The sequence below is a fragment of the Gigantopelta aegis genome, chromosome 9 (assembly GCF_016097555.1).
Source record: "Gigantopelta aegis isolate Gae_Host chromosome 9, Gae_host_genome, whole genome shotgun sequence".
NCBI lineage: Eukaryota > Metazoa > Mollusca > Gastropoda > Neomphalida > Peltospiridae > Gigantopelta > Gigantopelta aegis.
Genome location: NC_054707.1, coordinates 5,925,972 through 5,952,922, shown reverse-complemented (window position 1 = coordinate 5,952,922; position 26,951 = coordinate 5,925,972). Strand labels below are relative to the sequence as shown.

At 38.9% G+C, this 26,951-nt stretch overlaps 1 protein-coding gene across 2 annotated transcripts in view; it reads left to right on the top strand.

The window, feature by feature from the left end:
- LOC121381407 (ras-related protein Rap-1-like) overlaps positions 1 to 26,951 on the top strand; it is a 46,322-nt gene that overhangs the window by 241 nt on the left and 19,130 nt on the right. Inside the window, exon 2 of one of the 2 annotated variants that reach the window (XM_041510709.1) lies at positions 1,031 to 1,838. The exons of the other annotated variant lie outside the window; for it this stretch is intronic. Coding sequence (XP_041366643.1) covers positions 1,715 to 1,838 — 124 coding nt within the window. The 5' untranslated portion in view covers positions 1,031 to 1,714. The remainder of the gene's footprint in view (positions 1 to 1,030; positions 1,839 to 26,951) is intronic. 2 annotated transcript variants of the gene reach the window in all.

Below are 26,951 nucleotides of genomic sequence, written 5' to 3'. Positions count from 1 at the left end.
AAGATATGGCTTGTTTGAAGTAAAATTGAGTTGAAGAAAATAGAAAGAAAAGGAAAATATGTTTAACGACACCTCAGCACACGGCTATTTGGTCTCTAAAATATTGTTTTTTTCGACACCTTGAAGAAAGATCGCGAGAGAGAGAGAAGGAGAGAGAGAGAGAGAGAGAGAGAGAGAGAGAGAGAGAGAGAGAGAGAGAGAGAGAGAGAGAGAGAGAGAGAGAGAGCGGAGATAGAGATACAGAGAGAAGAAACCCACTATCGGCACACAAGTTAGTTCTACCGAAAAGCATCAAGATCTTTTATATTTATATACTTTCCATATACAGGACAGTACATACCACAGCCTTTGATGTACCAGTCGAGGTGTACTGGTGGGGGCGGGGAAATACATCCGGGTCGATCCTACGACCCTTCGCACCTCAGGCAAGCGCTTTCCTACTGAGCGACACCCCGCCCCGCCCCGGAAAGGTGTATGAAGAATAGAAAGTACTGGGGACTGTACACATTAACGAATATAGTGATTTGTCTCAGTGATACAGGCAGGACAAATGTACATTGTAGTTCACTGTTATATATACAAAACCGGACTCTGTAAACCTATCTATCCCAGCCACTGTTCGAACCTGGTATATCAAAACAAAAATGGTATTTTATGAAATCGTCTTTTGTGGAGGCTGTGTGTTTCGTATCTCACTCTCGAGAAGAAATGTCGTAATTACCATACGTTAGACACCTCATAGCCATATGTTACGACATATAGCCGTACTTTAAATATACTTACAAACAAATGATTTTTTTAAAAATGTAATTTATTCAGTTTGAATCCAATTAGTTTTTATATCTATCGAAAATATTAATCTCTAGTGAACATTTGACAGTCTATTTAGATAATTCATTTTATAATGAAAAAAAAATGTATATCGAAGTTTATATATATTTATACATGTATATATATACTACGCTTCTTTGCTGTTTTGCTGTATGCCTAAGTGTTATTAAAACCAAACATTCCTTTCGTTTCCAATCAGTATCCATGCTGTTTGTACCAGGCGGGGAGTACTACCAAACCCGAGGCATGTGAAGGGCTCTGAAAGCGTTCCCGTGTTGTCTTAAAGTCATTCGCACCTGTAATCGCGGAGACTGGTGGAACTGGCGTGTTCTCTAACGTAAAGAACTGCCAAAGAGGCATCACCCTTCACGTGGAATATAGAACCTGGCGGTGAAGCTATTTATAGCATTGCTGATTTAAGCAACAAATCATCGCAAATGAATACAATACTTTCATGTTTGTGATGTGGATGAATATATATATGTTTTTTAAGAGGAAGATGCGGTGATAAATTTCCACAAATGATCTAGAAGAATGACTATATTGGAATTGCATCTAAGCGAAAATACATTATTGCAGAATATATTGCGGCAAAAAATCCAACAAAAACAGAATGCATTCGAAGATAGCACCATGTCACGTTAGACCTGTAAACTCGGTGGGGTGATTTATTTTTTTGTGTGATGGATTTGAGAAGTCTCTGGATGTGTACATATGTTGGATTTTCGGTGGATTCTCAGTGGATTTTCAACTCCCTGCGCATTACATGCGTATATTATCTCACTGTGACTAACAGCATCTACGGCTCCAAGGCGACAACGTCGTGGATGTAGTCGAACTGTCGTTGTATTGTTGTTGTTGTTGACGTCGTCGTTGAAACGTGATGACGTTGTGGTGTGGGTCGGGGAGGTCGGGACGAGAAAGGTTAAGGTCAGATAGTGAATGTTCGAGCTATGAGGAGGAATCAAAGATCGTCGTTGTCGGATGTGCCGGTGTTGGAAAGACAGGTAATTAAAAATAACAATAATTGTGATTACAATATATAAGTTGGAAAGACAGGTAATTAAAAAATAACAATAATTGTAATTACAATACATAACTTGGAAAGACAGGTATTTTATTTTTAAATAGTAGTGATTACAATACATAACAACAAGAACGTGACATACAATATTATAGCAATAACCAGGCGCAGATTTAGAAGGAAATATATATACATGTATATATATATATGTCGTCAACTACATTTTTGCCGTGAATTCAGGGTATTAAGTTTACCAAAATTTACCAAGTTTTTACACCACCCACTAGAAAAATCATAGATTCACGACTGATAATACTATTAATGTAATAATAATATGACAACAAAAGTACATTAATAAAACAACGACCAAAGAATCCCCTTCCCACGAAAAACCAAACAACAACAAATAAACAAATAAAACAAAACAAACATAAAAGAAACAAAAAACAACAACAACAAACTATAATAATAATAATATAAAAAACCGAAAAACCAAACCAGACTATAACTAAAATTGCGATATCATATATTATTTTAAAATAGTCGCATCCAAAATTTTGCTATACATAACAAACTTTAATAGTTGATTGAGGTGCTTGTTTAAAGTGTTAAAAAAGAAAATAGACGTACATATATTATGCTTGAGTCAAACATCGTAAATTGCTGTGAGGTTGGGAATATATGGTTTTGTGTATGTGGATTGGGGAATGGGCGAATGTTATAGAAAAATACAACCTCTAATCTGTGCTAAATTGGTAAAGGCGAAACAGGATTAAAATGAATATTGCAATTTATTTAATTAGAAACGTAATTCAAAACACATTATATATATGTGTGTGTGTGTGTGTATATATGTAGGTATATGTTAATGTGTGTATTTATTTATGTGTATTGTGTAAGTGTATGTGTATTCGTATATATATATTCGTGGGTGTGCGCGCATGTTAATATGTGCTGCCGACCACTCCATAATAAACGCGCGTGGTATGTCGTGTAGGTTACATTTAGAGGCAGACTAAACGGTTCATTTATTGACGCCGGAAACTGTTCTATCGCAATAAAATAACATTTGGTAATCTGGCCATTGATCAGTGTTTCTCTGGACTGTACTAAATGTGCCGGATACACAGAACAGAAATCCGTTATTTATATTAGTTTGTGGCCCGGAAACTGTTGTGTGTTCACATTTACAATAACAGAATCATGAATGAAGGGAGGACTGGCGGAAGACAAATAATCCATATATGTCTTTTAACGAACAGATGAAAGGATGAAGGAACGAAAGAATAGAAAAACGGCGGACCTAACAATCTAATGAAAAGATAATAGATGGAGCGCGTGCTTATAAAACTTTTAGAGTCCAGACTCAATCTCTAATGACGTCACAGGCATACAATTTGTATGGCGTTGCCATGACGTTCACGTCTCAGACTCTATAGTATTAGAGTCTCGAGTCTAGACTCTAAAAGTTTTTTAAGCACCAGGCCAGATCGTATCTTACACTCGTGCCGTACTGAAGTAATGTCTTGCCATACACTAAAAACATTTTCATTTTAAACTGCCCTTTAGATATTTCAGACCCGTCGGAATGATATGTTAAATAAGGAGGGGTAGGGTTACAAGTACACTTGTGTTTGGTTTATGTGTAGTATAAGACAATAAGACAGGCACAAGCATAACCCCCTCCCCCAGGCCACTACGGGCCTGTATTTACCTGAAATTCATTACTAATAGGGGCGAGACGTAGCCCAGTGGTAAAGCGCTCGTCTGATGCACGGTTAGTCTAGGATTAATCCCCGTCGTTGGGCCATTTGGGCTATTTTTCATTCCAGCCGATGCACCGCGACTGGTATATCAAAGGTTGTGGTATATGCTGTCCTGTCTGTGGGATGGTGCATGTAAACGATCCTTTACTACAAATGGAAAACATGTATCAGGTTTCCTGTCTAAGACTATATGTCACAATCATCAAATGTTTAACATTTAATAGTCAATGATTAATACATCTCTGCTCTAGTGGTGTAGTTAAGCAAAGCAAACTGTTTTTCATTACTAATAAATCAAACGGACAAATGGATCGATCGTTTGGTCTTGGCTTTCGTAAAGGTTTTTTCTTTGTAAAGTAACTTTAAGTTTCAGCTTGCAGATGTGCTCATTGTTTGACACACCCGTGTTTTGAGTTGTTCTTGTTCTGCACGGTGTGAGCTATTTTCAGAATAGGCTCATCAAAGACGCGTACATGTGTTATTAGGATGTGAATTTATTATACGCAGGGCGGGACTTAGCCCAGTGGTAAAGTGCTCGTGTGATGTGCAGTCGGACTAGGATCGATCCCCTTCGTTAGGCCATTTGGTTATTTCTCCTTCACCACGACTGGTATATCAAAGGCCGTGGTATGTATTATCCTGTCTGTAGGATCCCGGATGGTGTATATATAAAATATTCCTTGCTTCTAATGGGAAAAGGTAGCGGGTTTCCTCTCTAAGAAGGGGCGAGACGTAGCCCAGTGGTAAAGCGCTCGCTTGATGCGCGGTCGGTTTGAGATCGATCCCCGTCAGTGCACCACGACTGGTACATTAAAGGCCGTGGTATGTTCTATCCTGTCTATGGGATGGTGCATATAAAAGATTCCTTGCTGCTAATCGAAAAAAAGTATCTGTGTGGTCCTTAAAGGGACATTCCTGAGTTTGCTGCAGTTTTAAAGAGACTCTTTGACGACTGCAATTACATATCAAATATATTTTTCTGCATAAACTATTACTATTAGTGGATGTATATTAAACGTGTTTCTGATCATTCTAATATTTTTACTACCGTAGGTTAAATTTTATTTTATTTCCTAAAAAAAGATTTTTTCGTACGTACGAAATTATTTGAAGACAAAGTCCAGTTTGGGCTTCTTACAAATATTAAGACGACCAGAAACACATTGAATATACAGACACTGATATTCTAAACAAGAAAATATATTTAATATGTAAGTTTAATCGTAGAAATATGTTATTAGTCGGAAACATCTTACAATGCAGCAAACTCAGGAATGTCCCTTTAACCTAATGTCGGACGCCATATAAAACATTTCCTTCCTTCCTCTCTAAGACTCTGTCAAAATTACTAAATGTTTGACATACAGTAGCCAATTCATCAATGTGCTCTAGTGGTGTCGTGGAACAAAACAAACTTTAACGGTTTTTTATACGCAGTAGATGCATATGGGAATGTCTGAATCGAAAATTAATGTTTATTATATATATATATATATATATATATATGACTGAACTATCGATGGGTTGTTTTCCCAGTTTGTTTTTGTTTGGTGTATTTGTTTTGTTTTGATATATTTTTTAATTCCTCAAACATATAGCAGCGGAACAGGCATAACCACTTATCTCCACCTCACGGAGCCCTATAAATATACATGAATCCACGAATCATTGTTCGCGAAAGTTGCGTATATCCTGCGCCAGAACTAACATCCGCCAAAACTTGAGTCTGTTGTGTTCATCTAAACAGGAAGAGGAACTCTAGATCTGCGTGCCAATATCCACTGAAGGTCCAGACACGTCTAGCCACTGGCAACTGTTCGCGAACGTTCATGAACTATTTGATTGGTTCCCAACGTGGCCATTTGGTTCACCGTGAAGCGCATAAACCAGTCTAGCGGACATTTGTCTGCTCGGTCTGGCTGAACTCAAGTCATTTAAAGGTCCACCTAAATCCACAGATCTGAGGCCTAATTCACTAAACACTCGCAACTTTGCAAAAAGACTTGCAAAGACGATGCTGCCAAATAGAGATTTGTGAGTTAGGTCCCTGTTAATAAACGCGTATTTAGACTGTATTTATAACTGTGTCTGGGCTGTTACTAAACGCGTATTTAGGCTGTATTTATAACTGTGTCTGGGCTGTTACTAAACGCGTATTTAGGCTGTATTTATAACTGTGTCTGGGCTGTTACTAAACGCGTATTTAGGCGTATTTATAACTGTGTCTGGGCTGTTACTAAACGCGTATTTAGGCTGTATTTATAACTGTGTCTGGGCTGTTACTAAACGCGTATTTAGGCTGTATTTATAACTGTGTCTGGGCTGTAACTAAACGCGTATTTAGGCTGTATTTATAACTGTGTCTGGGCTGTTACTAAACGCGTATTTAGGCTGTATTTATAACTGTGTCTGGGCTGTTACTAAACGCGTATTTAGGCTGTATTTATAACTGTGTCTGGGCTGTTACTAAACGCGTATTTAGGCTGTATTTATAACTGTGTCTGGGCTGTTACTAAACGCGTATTTAGGTTGTATTTAAACTGTGTCTGGGCTGTTACTAAACGCGTATTTAGGCTGTATTTATAACTGTGTCTGGGCTGTTACTAAACGCGTATTTAGGCTGTATTTATAACTGTGTCTGGGCTGTTACTAAACGCGTATTTAGGTTGTATTTATAACTGTGTCTGGGCTGTTACTAAACGCGTATTTAGGCTGTATTTATAACTGTGTCTGGGCTGTTACCTAATTGGTGTCACTAAGTAAAGGTACATGTCAGAAGTAAAATTCTAACATTTGGTAATCCCATGATCTGTGTTTCACCTCGACTACTCTAGAGTACCGGAAACAGAAAACGTGTGTTTACATTTGTCTGTGGGGTAGCAGTCTTCAAAATAACCGAATAGCAAGTACGCTTTATATAGATATTAAAGTTGCATTATCGGGTTTTAAGATTTCAGCATCTTTGCAAAACACTGCAACTGCATTGTAAACAAAATCGTTTATAGTTCAGCTGTCAGTAGTTCTCTTGCGCCTTGATAACGGTGATCTACGTTAAGACATAATCGCATATCTGTTATGGAATAAAAAGTCTGCACCAACGAAGAAGGCTAAAAAGTCTACCAATTAGTACTAGAAAATAATAAAAAATGTCTTCTGAAATTTCGTTGAGAAAAAAACAAACAAAAAAAACAAAACACGAACCCCCCTCCCCCCCGCCACTAAAAACCTGCATGCGGTAAAAAATAAGTAAAAAATAACCGTGCCATGTTTTGGAAGGTTTCACAAATACTTTAGAATACAACAGAAAGGCGAATGTGTGATTGGAGCTATCTCGATAGAGCTGTGTCAAATCTTGAGATTGATAGCATTAAAAACAATCATACCAAAGATGTATTTACCATCAAGTTCTAAATTCTAAAAAAAAAAGCTTAGACTAATAGACAGACCGACAGACAGACACACATACATACATACATACATACAGACAATTTATTAATGCCTCACCTTGCGTACATCATCATATACAAAATAAAACCCCATAGAAATACATAAGCTATTCATTATACATATACATGCATACAAATACACCCACATACACACCCACCCACCCACAAACACAAACGAACACACATATCATGTAATATAATACAGTTATGTACAATAAAACCCCCACTATCATGTAAATTAAAAAAAAATCTTCATGACATTAGATGCAGGTGCGATTAAAGATCGTTTATAACGTGCATGGTAACTATATAACTATATTTTTAGACTTTCCAGCGGCCTGTTAAATAGATATGATCTATGCTGGCGCAAACATTATCAGCATTTGGCATTAAATAATCCATCAGATCGCTGCAACCTGCGAGGATGTAATTATATCAAATAGAATGCAGCAAGGGATGCACAGCACTCGTAAATAGAGGTGCATGTATTTATATTTCTTTATATCTGTGTTGTTACGTTTGACCTACGTTCTGTTTAGCAAGCAGCGTTATAGCGCCATCTGGTGTGAATGTGTTGACCTTTTCTCGGCGAAGTAACATGAATGAGAATTAAAAGAAGTCGAAGAGAAACATTCCGGAAATTGTATGCCACGCCAGGTCTTCAGATAAGCAGATATCTTCTGAAAATTTACTACTGACGTAGCTATGATTTTTCATTAAGGGAGGGTGTGGGTGTGTGGTGAGGGTACTCGCCTTGGAGGTGGAGCAACCATAAGTCATGTTATGGGGCGACAGGAACATATGAAAGAGGTGTCATGGGTGGCAGTTGCGTAGGAAGGTGCTAAAAAGTGTGCGTGTGTGTGTGTGTGTGGGGGGGGGGGGGGGGCACACGTTTATATTTACACACTTTTACACTATTATAATGCAAATATAAAGCAAAATATCTGAAAAGTGTGTGTGTGGGGCACATGCCCCCTTGCCCCCCGCTTCCTACGCCAATGGGTGGGGGTAGATAGTGATGTCGTTAAATACAACAAACTTTACTTTATTAATAGGGAGTGCGTAATATACGTATAATAATAACTGGGGGAGTGCAAATTATACGTATAATAATTACTGGGGAGTGCAAATTAAATGCTACACCGGCACAGGTTAGCTCGTTGGAACGTAACAAAGGGAAATATAAAGATACACCGCCACCAACTTTGTTAAATACATTATCATATAGCTGCCAACATCTTGTTCACTAGTTTAGTGGTGTGGCAAATATATACACCCTGACGAAAAATACCTTTCGTCGATATTCCAGAAGAATGCGTTCAGTTTCACGCTTGACGTACTTGAGCCGTAGTAAGATATTATCATTATACTATATATGTTCAGACTGGAATGGAAAGGAATGCAATGTGTTGTAATAAAACATTCTAAAAGTTGGTTTTGTTTAACGACACCAATAGAGCACATCGGTTAATTAATAAATCAGCTATTGGATGTGAAACATTTGGTAATTCTGAGACGTAATCTTCAGTGGAAGCCCGCTACATTTTTCCATTAGCAGAAAATGATTTTGTATAAGCATTTTCTTAAAGACAGGACAGCATATACCACGACCTATTTATTTCATTTCAACTTAGTTTTGTGGATATATCCAATTAAGGTTCAAGCTCGCTGTCCTGGGCACACACCTCAGCTATCTGGACAGTCTGTCCAGGACAGTGGATTAGTAGTAGTTGTTAGTGGTTAGTTAGAGAGAAGAGAGTGTTGTGGTCTTACACCTACCTATTGAGTTTAAAACTCGCTCTGGGTGGGAGCCGTTACCGGGCTACGAACCGTGTACCTACCAGCCTTATGCCCGATGGCTTAAACACGACACCACAGAGACCGGTCACCACGACCTATGATATAGCACTTATGGGGCACTGGTTGGGTTAAACAAGGGTGATCCTCTGATACGGTTCGATCCTATGATCCAAGCACTGTAGATGAGCGCTCTACGAAAACCTGTGTATATATATATATGGTATATGAGTATGAAGCAAACTATATCACACTCAGGGGCGGGGTTTAGCTCAGTCGGTTGAGTGCTCGCCTGAGGTGTTTGCGTCGCAGGAGTTTTTTTCTCTCTCGTTCCAACCAGTGCACCACAACTGGTCAAAGGCCGTGGTATGTGCTCTCCTGCCTGTGGGAAAGTGCATATAAAAGATCCCTTGCTGCTAATGGAAAACATGTAGCGGGCTTCTTCTGATGACTAGGCCTACGTATCAGTAGTACCAAATGTTTGACATGCAATAGTCGATGATTAATTATTCAATGTGCTCTAGTGGTGTCGTTAAACAAAACAAACTTTAACTTTAACTTTCTAACTGACAATGTGCTGTGGGTGATACCAGCAAACTTTCTTTTTCTTTCTTTTTTCAGTTCTTTTAACACAGTACTTATATTCCTGGTATAAACAAAATGTTAGATTGCTAAAACATCCCTGGGGTTTGAACGCTTTCAGATCTTCAGTACAAAAAGATCAAAGATGCTTTTGGGCCTTAGCAGACATGTAACAGGATATTTATTACTCCTGGATATATTTTAAGACAGACGAGTTACACAATACATCTAGTACGTGACGTTAGGGTCGACAAATTAGAAGAATCAGTGGAATTTTCTAAATGCAGAACTTAAACATATGTTTGACGGGGTGTACAGCAGAAGTCGGGGTCTAAACATAAGCGATTTCCTTCATGTTTTTCATTAACCTTAATCATTAACTCATCGCTTAAAAAGACAACCAAGAAAGCTGAAGTGTGTGCCTAGGACAGTATGCTTGAACCTTAATTTGATATAAGCACGAAAATTAAGATAAAATTAATATGTATCTGTTGTGTAACATTTTAATTGCCACAGAGCTTACTCGGCTAAACAAATGACATAAATAACCAAAATGTATGGCTTATTTTGCTTTACAAAATATTCAATAATCGAACGTTTTCTGTAGAGAATACTTTAAATATTTTCCTTTCATTACATCTAAAAAACGTCTACCTTTATCTGGGCTATCTGTCCAAAACAGGCGGACATTAGTTAGTGTTAGTAGTTATTGAAAGATAAGCGAGTTGGATGTTCAGGTGACAGAGCGCTCGTGAATAATTTGACTAGTACCATCGTCTATTATCACATCTCATCCACTTAACGTTAGACGCAAAGATCAGTCACTCGGCCTCGTGAACAAACTTTGGTGTTGTGGCTACCCAATGAGCCATTAAAACTCACCCATTACTTGCCACCCTTAAGGTAGTACTAAACCAAATAACATCCGGCTGGGTCAAAGTTCAAGGTGAACCCAACTTTTGATGGAGAAATTAACACAAATCATGTGATTGGTGATAAATGTGTGTTGGTTGTAAAAAAAAGGTTTCATCTAGGCAAACATGTATGCAATTTTATTTCATCTAGTACCACTGTGCCAAGTAGCCTTGTGCTTGAAACATGTAAAGGGTACCTGTCAAAAAGGTACTACAATTTTGTGCGGAAATAGAGTATAGACGCTACCCGTTATCTCTGAAATGAGCACCTTGACCACCAATTGTTTCTGATTCACTTTAAGGGTGAGGGGTGGCAGTTTTTATATCCGTGGTGTTTATGTCGATTGATATACTGTGGGTAGGAATTTTAGCCACAAATGTTACTATTGTCGTCTATGGAATTTGATTTGGTAGTATACACTCTTAAGTCCGAACACAAAATAAAACCATTTGAAAAATATGGTATCATTTGATTTCACAAGAACACCTCCCACACAACTATTTGCCCTTATAATTAATAATAAATGTTTTGTTAAATCTTATCTCCAATTTATAAAATGATATTTTAAAAAAGAGTTTATTACATGGAAACAAAACCCACTGGCATTATCGTTTGCTTTATTTTAAACAAAACGTCATACAATTACAAAGTAGCAGTTAGAAGGTAGAAGTTCATGGAGGGGAGGATACACTCTTTAGTCAGAAGTGAATAGATTGCTAAACGAAAGGTGTTTCTAGTGTCTACAGTTGACCCCATCTATTTTTATAATTAACACTTAGTGATGAGAAAATATAAAGATTAAAACTCTTTGACGATAGTGCTTTAAGTTTATAAGAAGTAAACGAGTTTTGATGCCAAAACACTTACAGCGTGCAAAACAAATTCCCATCTGAACATCTGATAATGGAGATACTTTAAAACAGGGCACCATTAGTCTGAAGTAAGAAAACGGTGTATCATCTTGACAGCTTTAATTGCTGTTTTGGCAGAGATGCTATAACACTAGCTTCGAGCCAGTTAGTTCCTCTAGCGAACAATAAAATGATTACAACTGTCAAAGTCTTAATTTAAAATACGCATCATGAGTTTATGTTACAAATTGTTCTCTACAACTAATTATAATGTGTTGGGGAAAAGAGCATACCAAAAACCCCTTAAGACTTTACGGTAAAAACGTCGTCATTGCTGGTGTAATGGGTTTCATTAAATGCATATCAATATATGTCACACATAGCAATGACCAGACTATACCCACCACAGTTAGTTGTGTTTAATGACACCACAACAACACATTAATTTATTACTCATCGTCAAACATTTGGTATTCTTCATAGGAAACCAGACATAGTTTTCCATTACCAGCAAGGGATCTTTTATATGCACTTTCCCCACAGTCAGAAGAGCCCGTATCACGTCCTTTGATATACTAGTCGTGGGGCACTGGTTGACATGAGGAAAACCCAAAGGGTACCCCGGCGAGGTTCGATCCTATGACCCACGCACCTCAGGCAAACGTTCGACTGAGCTAAATCTCACTTCAGATAACGACGAACAAATATACCAGTACCACATATAAGGTTACTGAAACTGAAAGTGGTCTTTGATATGTACTTCTTCACAAATAAGACGATAAATACAAGTACCACAGATGTTCAGAGGAAACCCACACTATGTGTTCCATTATCAGCAAGGAGTCTTTTGTAAGTGCTATCCTACAGACAAGACAACGCATACCAAGTCCTTTGATATACCATCCGTGAGGCACTGGTTCGAACGGGAAAACCCAATAAGATAATATGTCTGCAGAGTGGCTTCGACCCAACGACCCAGAGCACCTCAGGCGAGCACTCTACCGACTGAGCTAGATCTCGCCCATCTTTCCGTGGTCAGGTCATCAGTTTTGTGCAATTCTGAATGGCATTAAATCGACCCACTAAATTAATTTTCTACGTTATGTCCGGTTCTTTAGCACCCTCCACTACAGTTAGAAATGGAATGATTCAATTTTGTGATCGATCTTCAGTTTGCACAAAGCGATCAAAGCTATTTCTCGTTCTAGCCAGTGCACCACGACTGGTATATCAAAGGCCGTGGTATGCACTATCCTGTCTGTGGGATGGTGTATATAAAAAATCCTTGCTACTAATGGAACAAAATGTAGCGGGTTTCCTCTCTAAGACCATATGTCAAATAACTCCTTATTTGACATCTAGTAGCCGATGATTAATAAATCTGTTTGTGTCGTTAAACAATGTACTTCTGTGCTGTCATTTGTATACTCAACAAAATTAGTTAAGGCAAGGCCAGTAAATATTTTGGGCATTTTTCTTTAAATGTAGGTTTAAAAAGTCCCCAAACAAACAAACAAACAAACAAACACAATAACAACATCCAGAAAACACAAAGAAAAAAGAGAAGAAAAAAAAAAAAGAAAAAAAAAAGAGAAGAATAGAATAGGATAGGATAGGATAGGATAGGATAGGATGGAATAGAAAAGAATGTATGGTTAACGAAAACTACATCGGCTATTGGGTGTCAAACTATGGTAAATGCAAAAATAATATGATGATAAACATCAGTATAAAATTTCAAGAGTTCAAAAGAAAAAGAAGGCAAAAATACCCCCTCCCAAAAAACAAAAGAAATAAAAAAAACACACCAAAAAACACAAAAAAACAACAACAACAAATCCAACCCAAAACAGCCCCCCACCCCCCCAACCCCCCCAACAAAACCAACAAAAAAACAAAACAACAAAAAAACCCACACAACAACAACAACAACAACAACAACCCCCCCCCCCCCCCCAAAAAAAAAAAACCCAAACAAACTAACAATAATAATAATAAAATAAATAATAATAAAAAATTCCCCTAGCTTCTTTCGTTGTAGGGGCGAGACGTAGCCCAGTGGTAAAGCGCTCGCTTAATGCGCTGTCGGTTTCGGATCGATCCCTGTCAGTGGGCCCATTGGGCTATTTCTCGCTCCAACCAGTGCACCACGACTGGTATATCAAAGGCCGTGGTATGTGCTATCTTGTGTATGGGATGGTGCATATAAAATGTCCTTGCTGTTAATAAAAAAAAGAGTAGCCCATGAATATCTGTGTGCTCTTTATAACCATATGTTCGACGCCATATAACCGTAAATAAAATGTATATCAAAGGCCGTGGTATGTGCTATCTTGTGTATGGGATGGTGCATATAAAATGTCCTTGCTGTTAATAAAAAAAAGAGTAGCCCATGAATATCTGTGTGCTCTTTATAACCATATGTTCGACGCCATATAACCGTACATAAAATGTAGAGAATCCTAGCCTAATACGCTTTTGGATAGTTTTCATAGGTTTCTTTTAATTATTCACAAATATCCTGTTTAAAATTAACTGCCCCAATTCAAGGGAAAACAGAGACAGATGAAATGATGTGTTTTTTTAAAAACTAATAACACGTTTAAGTAACCTGGAATTTAGACAGTATTTATATATTAAATAGTAGTAGACCTTAACGAAAAATGAAATATAGTGATTCTGTGATATTATTTTTAATACACACTTTCATACAACACATTCACACTGACATATCTTTCTTGATAGAAAAAAATATTTTAGAATATTAAAAAAAAGAGAAATAAAAACAACCTAAGTTATTAATATTCTATTGAAATTTTATATTCTCTGTAGTATGTAGACAAGCTTGACCCTGTGGACAAAACTTGCTTGAAGAATATGACTCAGCAAAGAATGACCACAAGGTTGATTGACCCTTAATTAATTTTAAAGAGTATTTAAAAAAACAAAAAACCCATCTCGAGGAAACCATTGCTTACTATCTTTACGTTTCTAAAACCAGCGAAAAGAAAAAGAAAGATTGTATCAGAAACTGATAATCGACCTGACAGAAAGAAGGAAGGAAGGAAGGAAGGAAATGTTTTATTTAATGACACACTCAACGCATTTTATTTATGTTTATATGGCGTCGGACATATGGTTAAGGACTACACATATATTGAGAGAGGAAACCCGCTGTCGCCACTTTATGGGCTACTCTTTTCGATTAGCAGAAAAAGATGTTTTATATGCACCATACCACAGACAAGATAGCACATACTACGGCCTTTGATATACCAGTCGTGGTGCACTGGCTGGAACGAGAAATAGTCCAATGATCTGACAATAAAGACCACTGAAGAGAGAAAAAGGGAGGAATGTTTTATTTAACGACACAACAGATTTTAATTGCGGTTATATGGCCTCGGAACAGAAGAGAGATTCTAAAAGCCATCTTTAATAGCGGGTTGTCTTTAAGCAGGTTATCTTTATAGGCACGTGGCATTTATGAACAGTGGTAATTATTCGAATGTGGTCTTTGTATACAAGTTGTTGTTATATATACAGGTGGCAGAATAAAGTATTCGCCTAATGCGCGGTCTGTCTATGATCAATCCCGTCAGTGAGCCTATTTGGGCTATTTCTCGTTCCAGCCAGTGCACCACGACTGGCATATCAAAGGCCGTAGTATGTACAGTCCTGTCGGTGGAATGGTGCATATAAAAGATCCCTTGCTACTAATGGGAAAACATATAGCGGGTTTTCTCTCTAAGACTATGTGTCAAAATTACCAAATGAATGACATCCAGTAGCCGATGATTAATAAATCAATGTGCTCTAGTGGTGTCGTTAAACAAAACAAACTTTAACTTTACATATACTAGAGGTCTGTATGAGTATGCGGTGTTAAAGCAGGTGTTCTTAATTAATGACTAGGCAGGTGTTGTTTATGAGTATATTATCAAACATATCACATGTTGGGTGTTTACTCGAGGGTGGTCCCGACAAACAGGTTTTCAAACATGATCTGTATGACCTTTACCTGGTGCTGGGGTGCAGGCAAGCATGAACTATTTTCTTCACAGAGGTGATATGTGGTGTTTTGTTAAAGACATTATACCATAAACCTGCCAGCGTCTCCTTAGGTATTTTCGTGGTTGTGAAATATGCGTTCTGTAGGAACATACGTGGAACACTGAACGCAGGTTCTAATATAAGCTCACAAGAAGGAAACTACATAACCTTCAAGTGTGTTGGTCTTATTCTAAATAAATAAATAAACATAAATAAATAAATAAATTATATATATATATATTCTTCAGACGTGATACGTGGTGTTGTATTAAAGACATTATGCCATAAACCTGCCTGCGTATATATGGTCTACAATAAACGGTTACATAAATATCGTATTCTCTCACTGTTATGTTTATAGCATGGGCTATAATAATACATTGAAAATGTTATTAACGTCGATTGTGAAATGATTACAATCATATTTTACGTTTGTTATAAAGAACACTTTGTGGATACATTATTACATTCGCGGGAGTACCATACGAGTACCATCTATCTATCTATCTATCTATCTATCTATCTATCTGTAAAACAAAGGAAGCGGGGACCAAGGTCTCACTACACAGTGTCAAAGTTCATTCATCCACTATAGTTCCTAATTGTGACACATATTGTGGTTCACATATTCACTTCTAGTCACTTGGGAAGAATTAAAACAATTAGTTTGTTTAATGGTAAGCCTTTTGGCTGGATTTTGCCTATGTTATTTTGTAATAATTATTGTACATTGACTTTTTGGGACATGGATGTATAGCGGAAGAGGCGGTCGGTGTGACTCGGTACTTGAACAGATGGTTCGGACCGGTACTACAGCCAGATGCGGTTATATAGCAAACACTTGAAAACGGAAATGTTCTCAAGTTTGGAGTGAATATAAATGCTTATATAAGGTATATAACGCAATAGTGTTTGATGTTAGTGCCAACGAGAACCCGTTCTTTTGACAATCTTCATTTGAAGTTGGGCAATTTAACATGGATTTCAATGGCAGATGACGTGTGTAGTGACACATACATGACTAGGGAATGGAACAATTTTAAAGCTCTATTAAATTAAAAGTGATTTGCTATAGGGTAGATCCTTATCACATATTCTTATCGAGTTTTTCTGTTGTTTTAGTTGTGTTAAGTGCATGTTCTTGCTGATGTAACCATGAGTGACCTGCCAGGTATGTTATTCACCTGTATGTGATATGTGACTACACGAATGTGTAGAAAACAACAACATTGTTGCAGTTAATAAGAAACATCTGGTTATACAGAAGAACAATGCCACACACGAACAATCGGCTTTGTTGAATCTTTCTCAACCTTCAAAGCTGCACAGGAGGCGACGTAGCTCAGTGGTACAGCGCTCGCCTGATGCGCGATCGATCTAGGATCGATTCCCGTCCGTGACCCCATTGGGCTATTTCTCGTGGTATGTACTACTCTGTCTGTGGGATGGTGCATATAAAAGGTCCCTTGCTGCTAATCGAAAAGAGTAGCCCATGAAGTGTCGACAGCGGGTTTCCCCTCTCAATAATATCTGTTTGGTCCATATAACCGTAAATAAAATGTGTTGAGTGCGTCGTTAACTAAAACATTTCCTTCCTTCCTTCCTTCCTTCCAAAGGTGCTCAGTACTTTATTACCGATGTAATTCATGCAGTGGCGTTTGGTTTTATTTTAATGGTAGCTAACTGCGCGGGTAGACCTGGTACGGAAAGAAACAAATGGTTTATTTAACGACGCACTCAACACATTTTATTTACGGTTATATGGCGTCAGACATATGGTTAAGGACCACACATTATACATTAAGAATACCGGCCTCGGTGGCGTCGTGGTTAGGCCATCGGTCTACAGGCTGGTAGGTACTGGGTTCGGATCCCAGTCGAGGCATGGGATTTTAAAATCAGATACCGACTCCAAACCCTGAGTGAGTGATCCGCAAGGCTCAATGAGTAGGTGTAAACCACTTGCACCGACCAGTGATTCATAACTGGTTCAACAAAGGCCATGGTTTGTGCTATCCTGCCTGTGGGAAGCGCAAATAAAAGATCCCTTGCTGCCTGTCGTAAAAAGAGTAGCCTATGTGGCGACAGCGGGTTTCCTCTAAAAAAACAGTGTCAGAATGACCATATGTTTGACGTCCAATAGCCGATGATAAGATAAAAAAAAATCAATGTGCTCTAGTGGCGTCGTTAAATAAAACAAACTTTTTTTTTTATACATTGAGAGAGGAAAACCGCTGTCGCCACTTCATGGGCTACTCTTTTCGATTAGCAGCAAGGGACCTTTTATATGCACCATTCCACTGACAGAGTAGTACATAACACGGCCTTTGATATACCAGTCGTGGTGCACTGACCAGGGCTGTACCATCCGGGATGGGGGGGGGAGGGGGCGGGGGGGGGGGGGGCAGTTGTCCCCTGAAAATCTCTCCTTTTTTATTCCAGAAAATATCATACACATCTCAGGGTTTAATTTGTATAGTGTTTCATTTGTTTATAAAAAGTAGTGCCCCCCCACTAGGATTTTGATCAGGGTACGGCCCTGCTGGCTGGAACGAAAAATAGCCAAATGGGCCCACCGGCGGGGATCGATCCCACACCTCGTTCGGTTTATCCTATTTATTTTATTAAGCAATTGGGGCAAAGAAATCGGGTGGCAAAGCAGTGGGAGCCGAGGAGGTTAAAGTTGAATTTTGTTTTGATTGACGACACCACTAGATCACATTGATTTATTAATCATCGGCTATTGGATGTAAAACAAATTGGTAATTTTGACATATAATCTTAGAGAGGAAACCCGCTACATCTTTCCATTAGTAGCAAAGGGTCTTTTATATGCACCATCCCACACCATCCCATACCACGGTCTTTGATATACCAGTCGTAGTGCACTGGCTGGAACGAGAAATAGCTCAATGAGTCTATCGACGAGGATCGATCCCAGACTAACCGCGCATCAGGCGGACGCTTTACTACTGAGCTTCGTCCCGCCCCCGAGCCGAAAAGGATGGGGTTTTTTTAATGACAGGATCGTTCACGTCTCCAACTGTTGTTTTATTAGAGCTGATGTTAATAATTCCAAGAATGCACCCAAGGCCATCAACATTTCACAAACGCTTAGGGAAGCATGACACTCGGGCATTTAAAGTCTATCTCACGTCTTTGTATTTAGTTTTAACCTTTTTTTTATTCTTTTTTTTATTATTTTTTATTTTTTTAGCGTAACTTGTTTTCTATCTAGTAATGATAAGCGCTGTTTTATACGTTTCATTTCAACTTAGCTGGTAGTTTCTGGGTTCGCCTGCCGGTACTGGCACCCACCCGGGGCGAGTTTAACGACTTCTCTCTCACTAACCACTAACGACTAACTCCCTGTCCTGGATAGACGAAGTGTGTGTTCAGGACAGTGTGCTTGAACCTAACTTGATATAAGCATGGAAACTATGAATGAATAACTGAATCATTGAATGAATGACTGGATGACTGGATGGATGGATGAATGGATGGATGGATAATTATATGGATGAGTGGATGGATGGATGGACGGATGGACGGAAGAATGGACGAATGAATGAATGAATGAAAAAGCGATAACTTTTGCAGGCATTATTAACCACTGAACCATCATCCCTCCCTCTCGGTTTTGTTGTAGGTAATTTGGCCTCAGACCACAATTAATTTCGCTATATGATTCTATATAGCCTTAGTGGCTATAACATTTTTATTAATATCAGCAGGCCCGTGGATTTTAGTATGTACCTTTGCCTGCCTGGGGGACACATACCCTGAAAAGGACAACCCCTGTTTAAACAAACACACCCTCTAAACCAGGCCGGAGTACACCCATTTTACACAAAAAGCTCTACTTTTGCATGGGCTGGAATTACCACAAACAAGTCTTCAATGTCAACAAGTTACACATGTTTACAAACTACATGCTCTCCCCTGTCACTTCAGTCAAATAGTTGCCACTTCATAGCTGTCTGCCATGAAATAATCACAGTCAAACAGCAGACTACTTGCGCGGTCAAATTTCCAGACAACCAAATGGGAAGATAACTATAATCTGAGGCCATTTTTGACATGTATGTTTCCATCAGAGAACTACCCAAGCACGCCTGTTGTGGACACATCCTCTGACTTCGACTTTTCCCAGACACAGTAACTAGTTCTGCCAATGTTTAGTCTTAGAAACACAAAACTGATCGCTTAATGAAGCGATCGCGTGGTAATTCCCAGAACTAACAGCACCGGTGTACTCACTGTTGCGGATCGGTTGCTGTGAAAACAAACCAATAACCGTGCTTATTGTTTTACGCGGAGTAATCCGGTCAATGTCTGGTTCTAATGGCCGTTTGAAAACTGTAAATCTCTCAACAAGAAAAACCCCACTAAAGTAAGACTTACACTCTTTGATGCCTTGTTCGCCCAATGTTTACCTGTTAATTAGATTGAAGGGAACTAGATGGGAGTAACTGGAGACATTAGGATGTTGTGGTTTTGTTTTGGTTTTCGGAGAATGAAGAAGAAATTTCAAACAAGCATTTGGTTTTTGTTATGTAGGAGTGAGACTGCGGATAATATAGATAAATAGGTTTTGGCAACACAAAATACCCGTCCCAACCATTGTCTCACGACTGGTATATCAAAGGCCGTGGTATGTGCTGTTCTATATGTGGAAACGTGGGCGAAAAAATACCTTTCTCAGTGGTCTGGTGGTTAATTCGTTGGACTAGTAGGTAGCCTACTGGGTTCGCATCCCCGTACAGGCTCATTTTCGTGTACATTTGAATGTTATAGGTGCCATTTCTAAACTGTGCCTCCTCCCTGAATGCCGTAGGTGCGCATTTTAAATGTTATACACCCTCCCTAAAAAAAACCCCAACTGTATCCGCTCATGAAACGCTAAATAGTATCTGTTAAAGGGTCGTCCTCATTCTAACTTGTCGCATGGGATTTGTCGGCCCTACAAAATTCGGAGAGAGAGAAAGAAAGATTTTATTTAACGACGCACGTTAAGGTTACGGTTATATGGCGTCAGACATATGGTTAAGGACCATACATATATTGAGAGAGGAAACCCGATGTCGCCACTTCATGGGCTACTCTTTTTGATTAACAGCAATGGATCTTTTATGTGCACCATTCCACAGACAGGGTAATACATACCACGGACTTTGATATACCAGTCGTGGTGCACTGACTGGAACGAGAAATAGCCCAATTGGTCCATCAACGGGGATCAATCCCAGACCGACCGAGCGCTATGCCACTGGGCTACGTCCCGCCCCTACAGAAATCGGAGTGTATGACTAAAGTGGTTCCGATTTAGATGTTCTCACAGTACCATTCGATAGCATGCGACAAGTCGGTGTGATTAATCGCATAATGCGAACGCCTCTTAAAGGGACATTCCTGATTTTGCTGCATTGTAAGATGTTTCCGACTAATAAAATAGTTCTACGATTAAACTTACATATTATTTTCTTGGTTAGAATATCAGTGTCTGTATATTCAATGTGTTTCTGGTTGTCTTAATATTTGTAAGAAGCCCAAACTGGATTTTGTTTTAAAATAAATTCGTATGTATGAAAAAACTATATTTTAGGAAATAAAATTAAATTTAACCCAGTACAAATATTAGAACGGTCAGAAACACGTTTAGTATACAGCCACTAATGTTTTATGCAGAAACAACATATTTTATATGTAATTACAATCGTTAAAAAGTCTCTGTTAGTCGATAACATCTTAAAAATTGCAGGAAACTCAAGAATGTCCCTTTAACACTATAATTTCACTAATAAACATTTTAAAGATATTTCTCTAAGATATAAATACACTGACCTGTCTTGGTGATATCCGTACTGTAGAACATTACTGAAATAACGGCTAACCGTTTTAATATGCGTTCTTATACACATTAAATATGCTCATAGACGCCAAGAAGCGATACATTTCACAAATTTCTGAATTTTATCTAAATTCAGACGAATGAACGTAGAGCAACTTTGACGCCCATAACCGTATTGACACGTCATTATATTGTTGACGTAATAGTTATGTTTCCGGCAACATTAGTAATAAACGGCAACTATCGAAGTGCCTTTTAAAATTGTGTTTTAATTTCATAAAGTTTCAATATCAAAGTAAATTATTTAAGATAAAGTAATGTACAGACTCCTACACATGGGCCTACATCTCTAGTTTACATATAATATTAATTATAACAGGGATAACCGGACACCGATATATGGGCGGGACGTAGCTCAGTGGTACAGCGCTCGCCTACATCTCTAGTTTACATATAATATTAATTATAACAGGGATAACCGGACACCGATATATGGGCGGGACGTAGCTCAGTGGTACAGCGCTCGCCTACATCTCTAGTTTACATATAATATTAATTATAACAGGGATAACCGGACACCGATATATGGGCGGGACGTAGCTCAGTAGTACAGCGCTCGCCTACATCTCTAGTTTACATATAATATTAATTATAACAGGGATAACCGGACACCGATATATGGGCGGGACGTAGCTCAGTGGTACAGCGCTCGCCTACATCTCTAGTTTACATATAATATTAATTATAACAGGGATAACCGGACACCGATATATGGGCGGGACGTAGCTCAGTGGTACAGCGCTCGCCTACATCTCTAGTTTACATATAATATTAATTATAACAGGGATAACCGGACACCGATATATGGGCGGGACGTAGGTCAGTGGTACAGCGCTCGCCTACATCTCTAGTTTACATATAATATTAATTATAACAGGGATAACCGGACACCGATATATGGGCGGGACGTAGCTCAGTAGTACAGCGCTCGCCTACATCTCTAGTTTACATATAATATTAATTATAACAGGGATAACCGGACACCGATATATGGGCGGGACGTAGCTCAGTAGTACAGCGCTCGCCTACATCTCTAGTTTACATATAATATTAATTATAACAGGGATAACCGGACACCGATATATGGGCGGGACGTAGCTCAGTAGTACAGCGCTCGCCTACATCTCTAGTTTACATATAATATTAATTATAACAGGGATAACCGGACACCGATATATGGGCGGGACGTAGCTCAGTAGTACAGCGCTCGCCTACATCTCTAGTTTACATATAATATTAATTATAACAGGGATAACCGGACACCGATATATGGGCGGGACGTAGCTCAGTAGTACAGCGCTCGCCTACATCTCTAGTTTACATATAATATTAATTATAACAGGGATAACCGGACACCGATATATGGGCGGGACATAGCTCAGTAGTACAGCGCTCGCCTACATCTCTAGTTTACATATAATATTAATTATAACAGGGATAACCGGACACCGATATATGGGCGGGACGTAGCTCAGTAGTACAGCGCTCGCCTACATCTCTAGTTTACATATAATATTAATTATAACAGGGATAACCGGACACCGATATATGGGCGGGACGTAGCTCAGTAGTACAGCGCTCGCCTACATCTCTAGTTTACATATAATATTAATTATAACAGGGATAACCGGACACCGATATATGGGCGGGACGTAGCTCAGTGGTACAGCGCTCGCCTACATCTCTAGTTTACATATAATATTAATTATAACAGGGATAACCGGGCACCGATATATGGGCGGGACGTAGCTCAGTGGTACAGCGCTCGCCTACATCTCTAGTTTACATATAATATTAATTATAACAGGGATAACCGGACACCGATATATGGGCGGGACGTAGCTCAGTGGTACAGCGCTCGCCTACATCTCTAGTTTATATATAATATTAATTATAACAGGGATAACCGGACACCGATATATGGGCGGGACGTAGCTCAGTGGTACAGCGCTCGCCTACATCTCTAGTTTACATATAATATTAATTATAACAGGGATAACCGGACACCGATATATGGGCGGGACGTAGCTCAGTGGTACAGCGCTCGCCTACATCTCTAGTTTACATATAATATTAATTATAACAGGGATAACCGGACACCGATATATGGGCGGGACGTAGCTCAGTGGTACAGCGCTCGCCTACATCTCTAGTTTACATATAATATTAATTATAACAGGGATAACCGGACACCGATATATGGGCGGGACGTAGCTCAGTGGTACAGCGCTCGCCTACATCTCTAGTTTACATATAATATTAATTATAACAGGGATAACCGGACACCGATATATGGGCGGGACGTAGCTCAGTGGTACAGCGCTCGCCTACATCTCTAGTTTACATATAATATTAATTATAACAGGGATAACCGGACACCGATATATGGGCGGGACGTAGCTCAGTGGTACAGCGCTCGCCTACATCTCTAGTTTACATATAATATTAATTATAACAGGGATAACCGGACAGCGATATATGGGCGGGACGTAGCTCAGTGGTACAGCGCTCGCCTACATCTCTAGTTTACATATAATATTAATTATAACAGGGATAACCGGACAGCGATATATGGGCGGGACGTAGGTCAGTGGTACAGCGCTCGCCTACATCTCTAGTTTACATATAATATTAATTATAACAGGGATAACCGGACACCGATATATGGGCGGGACGTAGCTCAGCGGTACAGCGCTCGCCTACATCTCTAGTTTACATATAATATTAATTATAACAGGGATAACCGGACACCGATATATGGGCGGGACGTAGCTCAGCGGTACAGCGCTCGCCTACATCTCTAGTTTACATATAATATTAATTATAACAGGGATAACCGGACACCGATATATGGGCGGGACGTAGCTCAGTGGTACAGCGCTCGCCTGATACACGATCGATCTAGGATCGATTCCCGTCGGTGGGCCCATTCGGCTATTTCTCGTTGAGTGCGCCGTTAAATAAAACATGGATCGTAGAATAAAACAGGACCGTAGAATAGGGGTGACTATTGCGGTCAGTTTTACTATTGCAATAGTATTGCGATAGTTAAAATACTATTGTGATAGTACTATTGCAGTAGTATTGTAATAGTATTGGGAATTCTTAAATCGCTTGATAACGGTAATATGAATATATATTTCGCCTCTGTTTTGCATATATGTATGTATGTATTGATGTATGTATGTATGTATGTATGTATGTATGTATGTATGTACGTACGTATGTATGTGCATGCATGCATGCATGCCACGGCCTCAGTCGTATCGACGTGCGGTATCCAAGATCATAGTTATGCTTTTTTTGTAGGGGGAGACAAATGATTGTTTGGAACGAACGAACAAGTTCCAGCGTAAAGGTATATGGCTATTGTTGTAAGACATTGTGTGGTTATTTGTGGGAGTTGGGGTGGGGAGTGGGATGGGGGCGGGTGCAGGTGAACAGGCCCAAGCTTGATAATAATCCCAACTTTATTGTGTTTCAAGGGAGGTAAGACTATAAAACTGCCCACCAATATCAATATAACAATATGAATATATATTTCGCCTCTGTTTTGCCTATATGTATGTATGTATGTATGTATGTATGTATGCATGTATGTACGTATGTATGTAGGCCTATGTATGTATACAGCCAGTGCACCACGACTGGTATATCAAAGGCCGTCGTATGTGCTATTCTGTCTGTGGGATGATGCATATAAAAGATCCCTTGCTACTAATGGAAAAATGTAGCGGATTTTCTCTCTTAGACCATATGTCAAAATTACCAAATATTTGATATCCAATAGCCGATGAATAATAAATCAATGTGTTCTAGTGGTGTTGTTAAACAAAAACGTGTGTGTGTGCGTGCATGCGTGCATATGTACGTATGTTTGTATGTCTGTGTTTGCATTTAGTTATTTGTAATGACACTAAGTAGTCAAACAATGCGTTGGTCGTAGATTATATTTCACTGTGCATACTATCAAAACTATCGATAGTTGAGCAAACAATTGCGATAGTTATCGATAGTTCAGTTAATTATAGGTGCATTGCTATTGAGGCACTGACTATCGCAACATATCGATAGTTCGATGTATTGTTACATCTCTAACGCAGAACAAGGGACCAATCAAATAATTCGCGAATGTTAGCGTCGCTTGGTGCCGCTTTCCTGCTAAGATAGAAAATGGTGAGTGGTGAATTTTGGGAAATCACTTTTTGTGATTCTTATCCATTTGGTAACGATTATATTAAGCAGCTGAATGACTTTGTTTCTCCAGGTGTCCAAAATATTCCTCTGGTATCTGTCTGTATTATCTGGATGCTTGTTTTACCACAATTAGTATATTAACTCATACTGTACCCGATTATCACGTGCTGCCTTTTGTCTTAGCAGGGCAACATAACGCCATCTCTGTACGTAGAGGTGGCAGGAAAGTATATAGTCCAATCGGCAACGTGTTACCCAAGATGTTTTATTTATTTTTTTACTTTAATTTAGGTGTTTGAAATTAAGAAAGAAATTTGATCTTTGACAGGAACTGCATCTACAAGTTATTATTCACAATTGTGTTGAATGAGATATCACTTTTAATGGCGGACAAAAGAACCCGTCTTCCCTAAAATATTCAAGCCCCCCCCCCCTTTTTTACTACCCACCTCAGTGATGCCCTGTTGATGACTTGGTCCACGTGCCCTTTTCACCGTGGTCTCATCCCCTCTCATACTCGCTCCTGCAATATATTCCTTGGATCTGCTCCTGACTTTCATTACTTATTTCTATATATAATATATATATTATTCTATTATTAAGAATACAAGCCCGGGCTGAAACGACTTCATAGCAGCCGTGAAACGGCATCTTGGGTGGGAGGTGCCTCCACAAATGAATGATTATATCAAGATATATGTTGACAACTTGACATCATCAAAAACAAAACAAAGACTCTGGGAAAATCTTGGAAAATTCGTATTTTCTAGTGTTTTTGCATCTACATTAGTAGAAAGCATTGCATCATGACGACCACCTGTGGCCAGTCTATTCTGGGTATACATATTTTGTTCAGGTTCCGTCGGACTAAATCAATTCTTATTGCCGATAATGTTAACGTTTACTAATAAAACTGACATAAGCATCGTATCAACACACCCAGGCAATATGCCAATAAAAAGTGTCGCACCTCACATTTAATTTACCTGCAAGAAAATGGAGAATCACATACCATTTAAGAGGGTTAATTAATGTTTTTTATTATTAGCAACCGTCATTTTTGCTGAAAATCGCAGTTCCATTTTTGGAGGTACCCTATACTAGTTTCAACCTCGAGTGTATACTGCACAACAATTGTATAACAAATAAAAGTGTATTTATTTATTTATTTATTTATTGCCAATGGATAATAGTATTTGCACAAATAATCAGCCTCGAACTTTGACACGGAACTCTCTTCTTTGGTACCGTGCAACCGACACGTTCCGCCTGGACGTAAGAGAATAATTACATTAGTCATATCGCTGATAAAAAAACAAGTGGGGGAGATCCTTCAAGGGGATAGCTGTCGAGCCCGTGTTTAACTAGGAGATAAATGACGCTATTTCCGATCACTATCGGCGCGTTTGTCAGGTGTAAGTGCACTAACGGCGCTACTAAAAACAACCTTGTGGTGTAGATTCCTTTGTGGTGGGTGATCCACAAAACAGATAATAAATAGAGAGAAAAAAATAGGTTGGGAAGTTCAGCAGGTATGAATTGTAAATAAAAATATATTGTGCGGAACATTCGATGCAT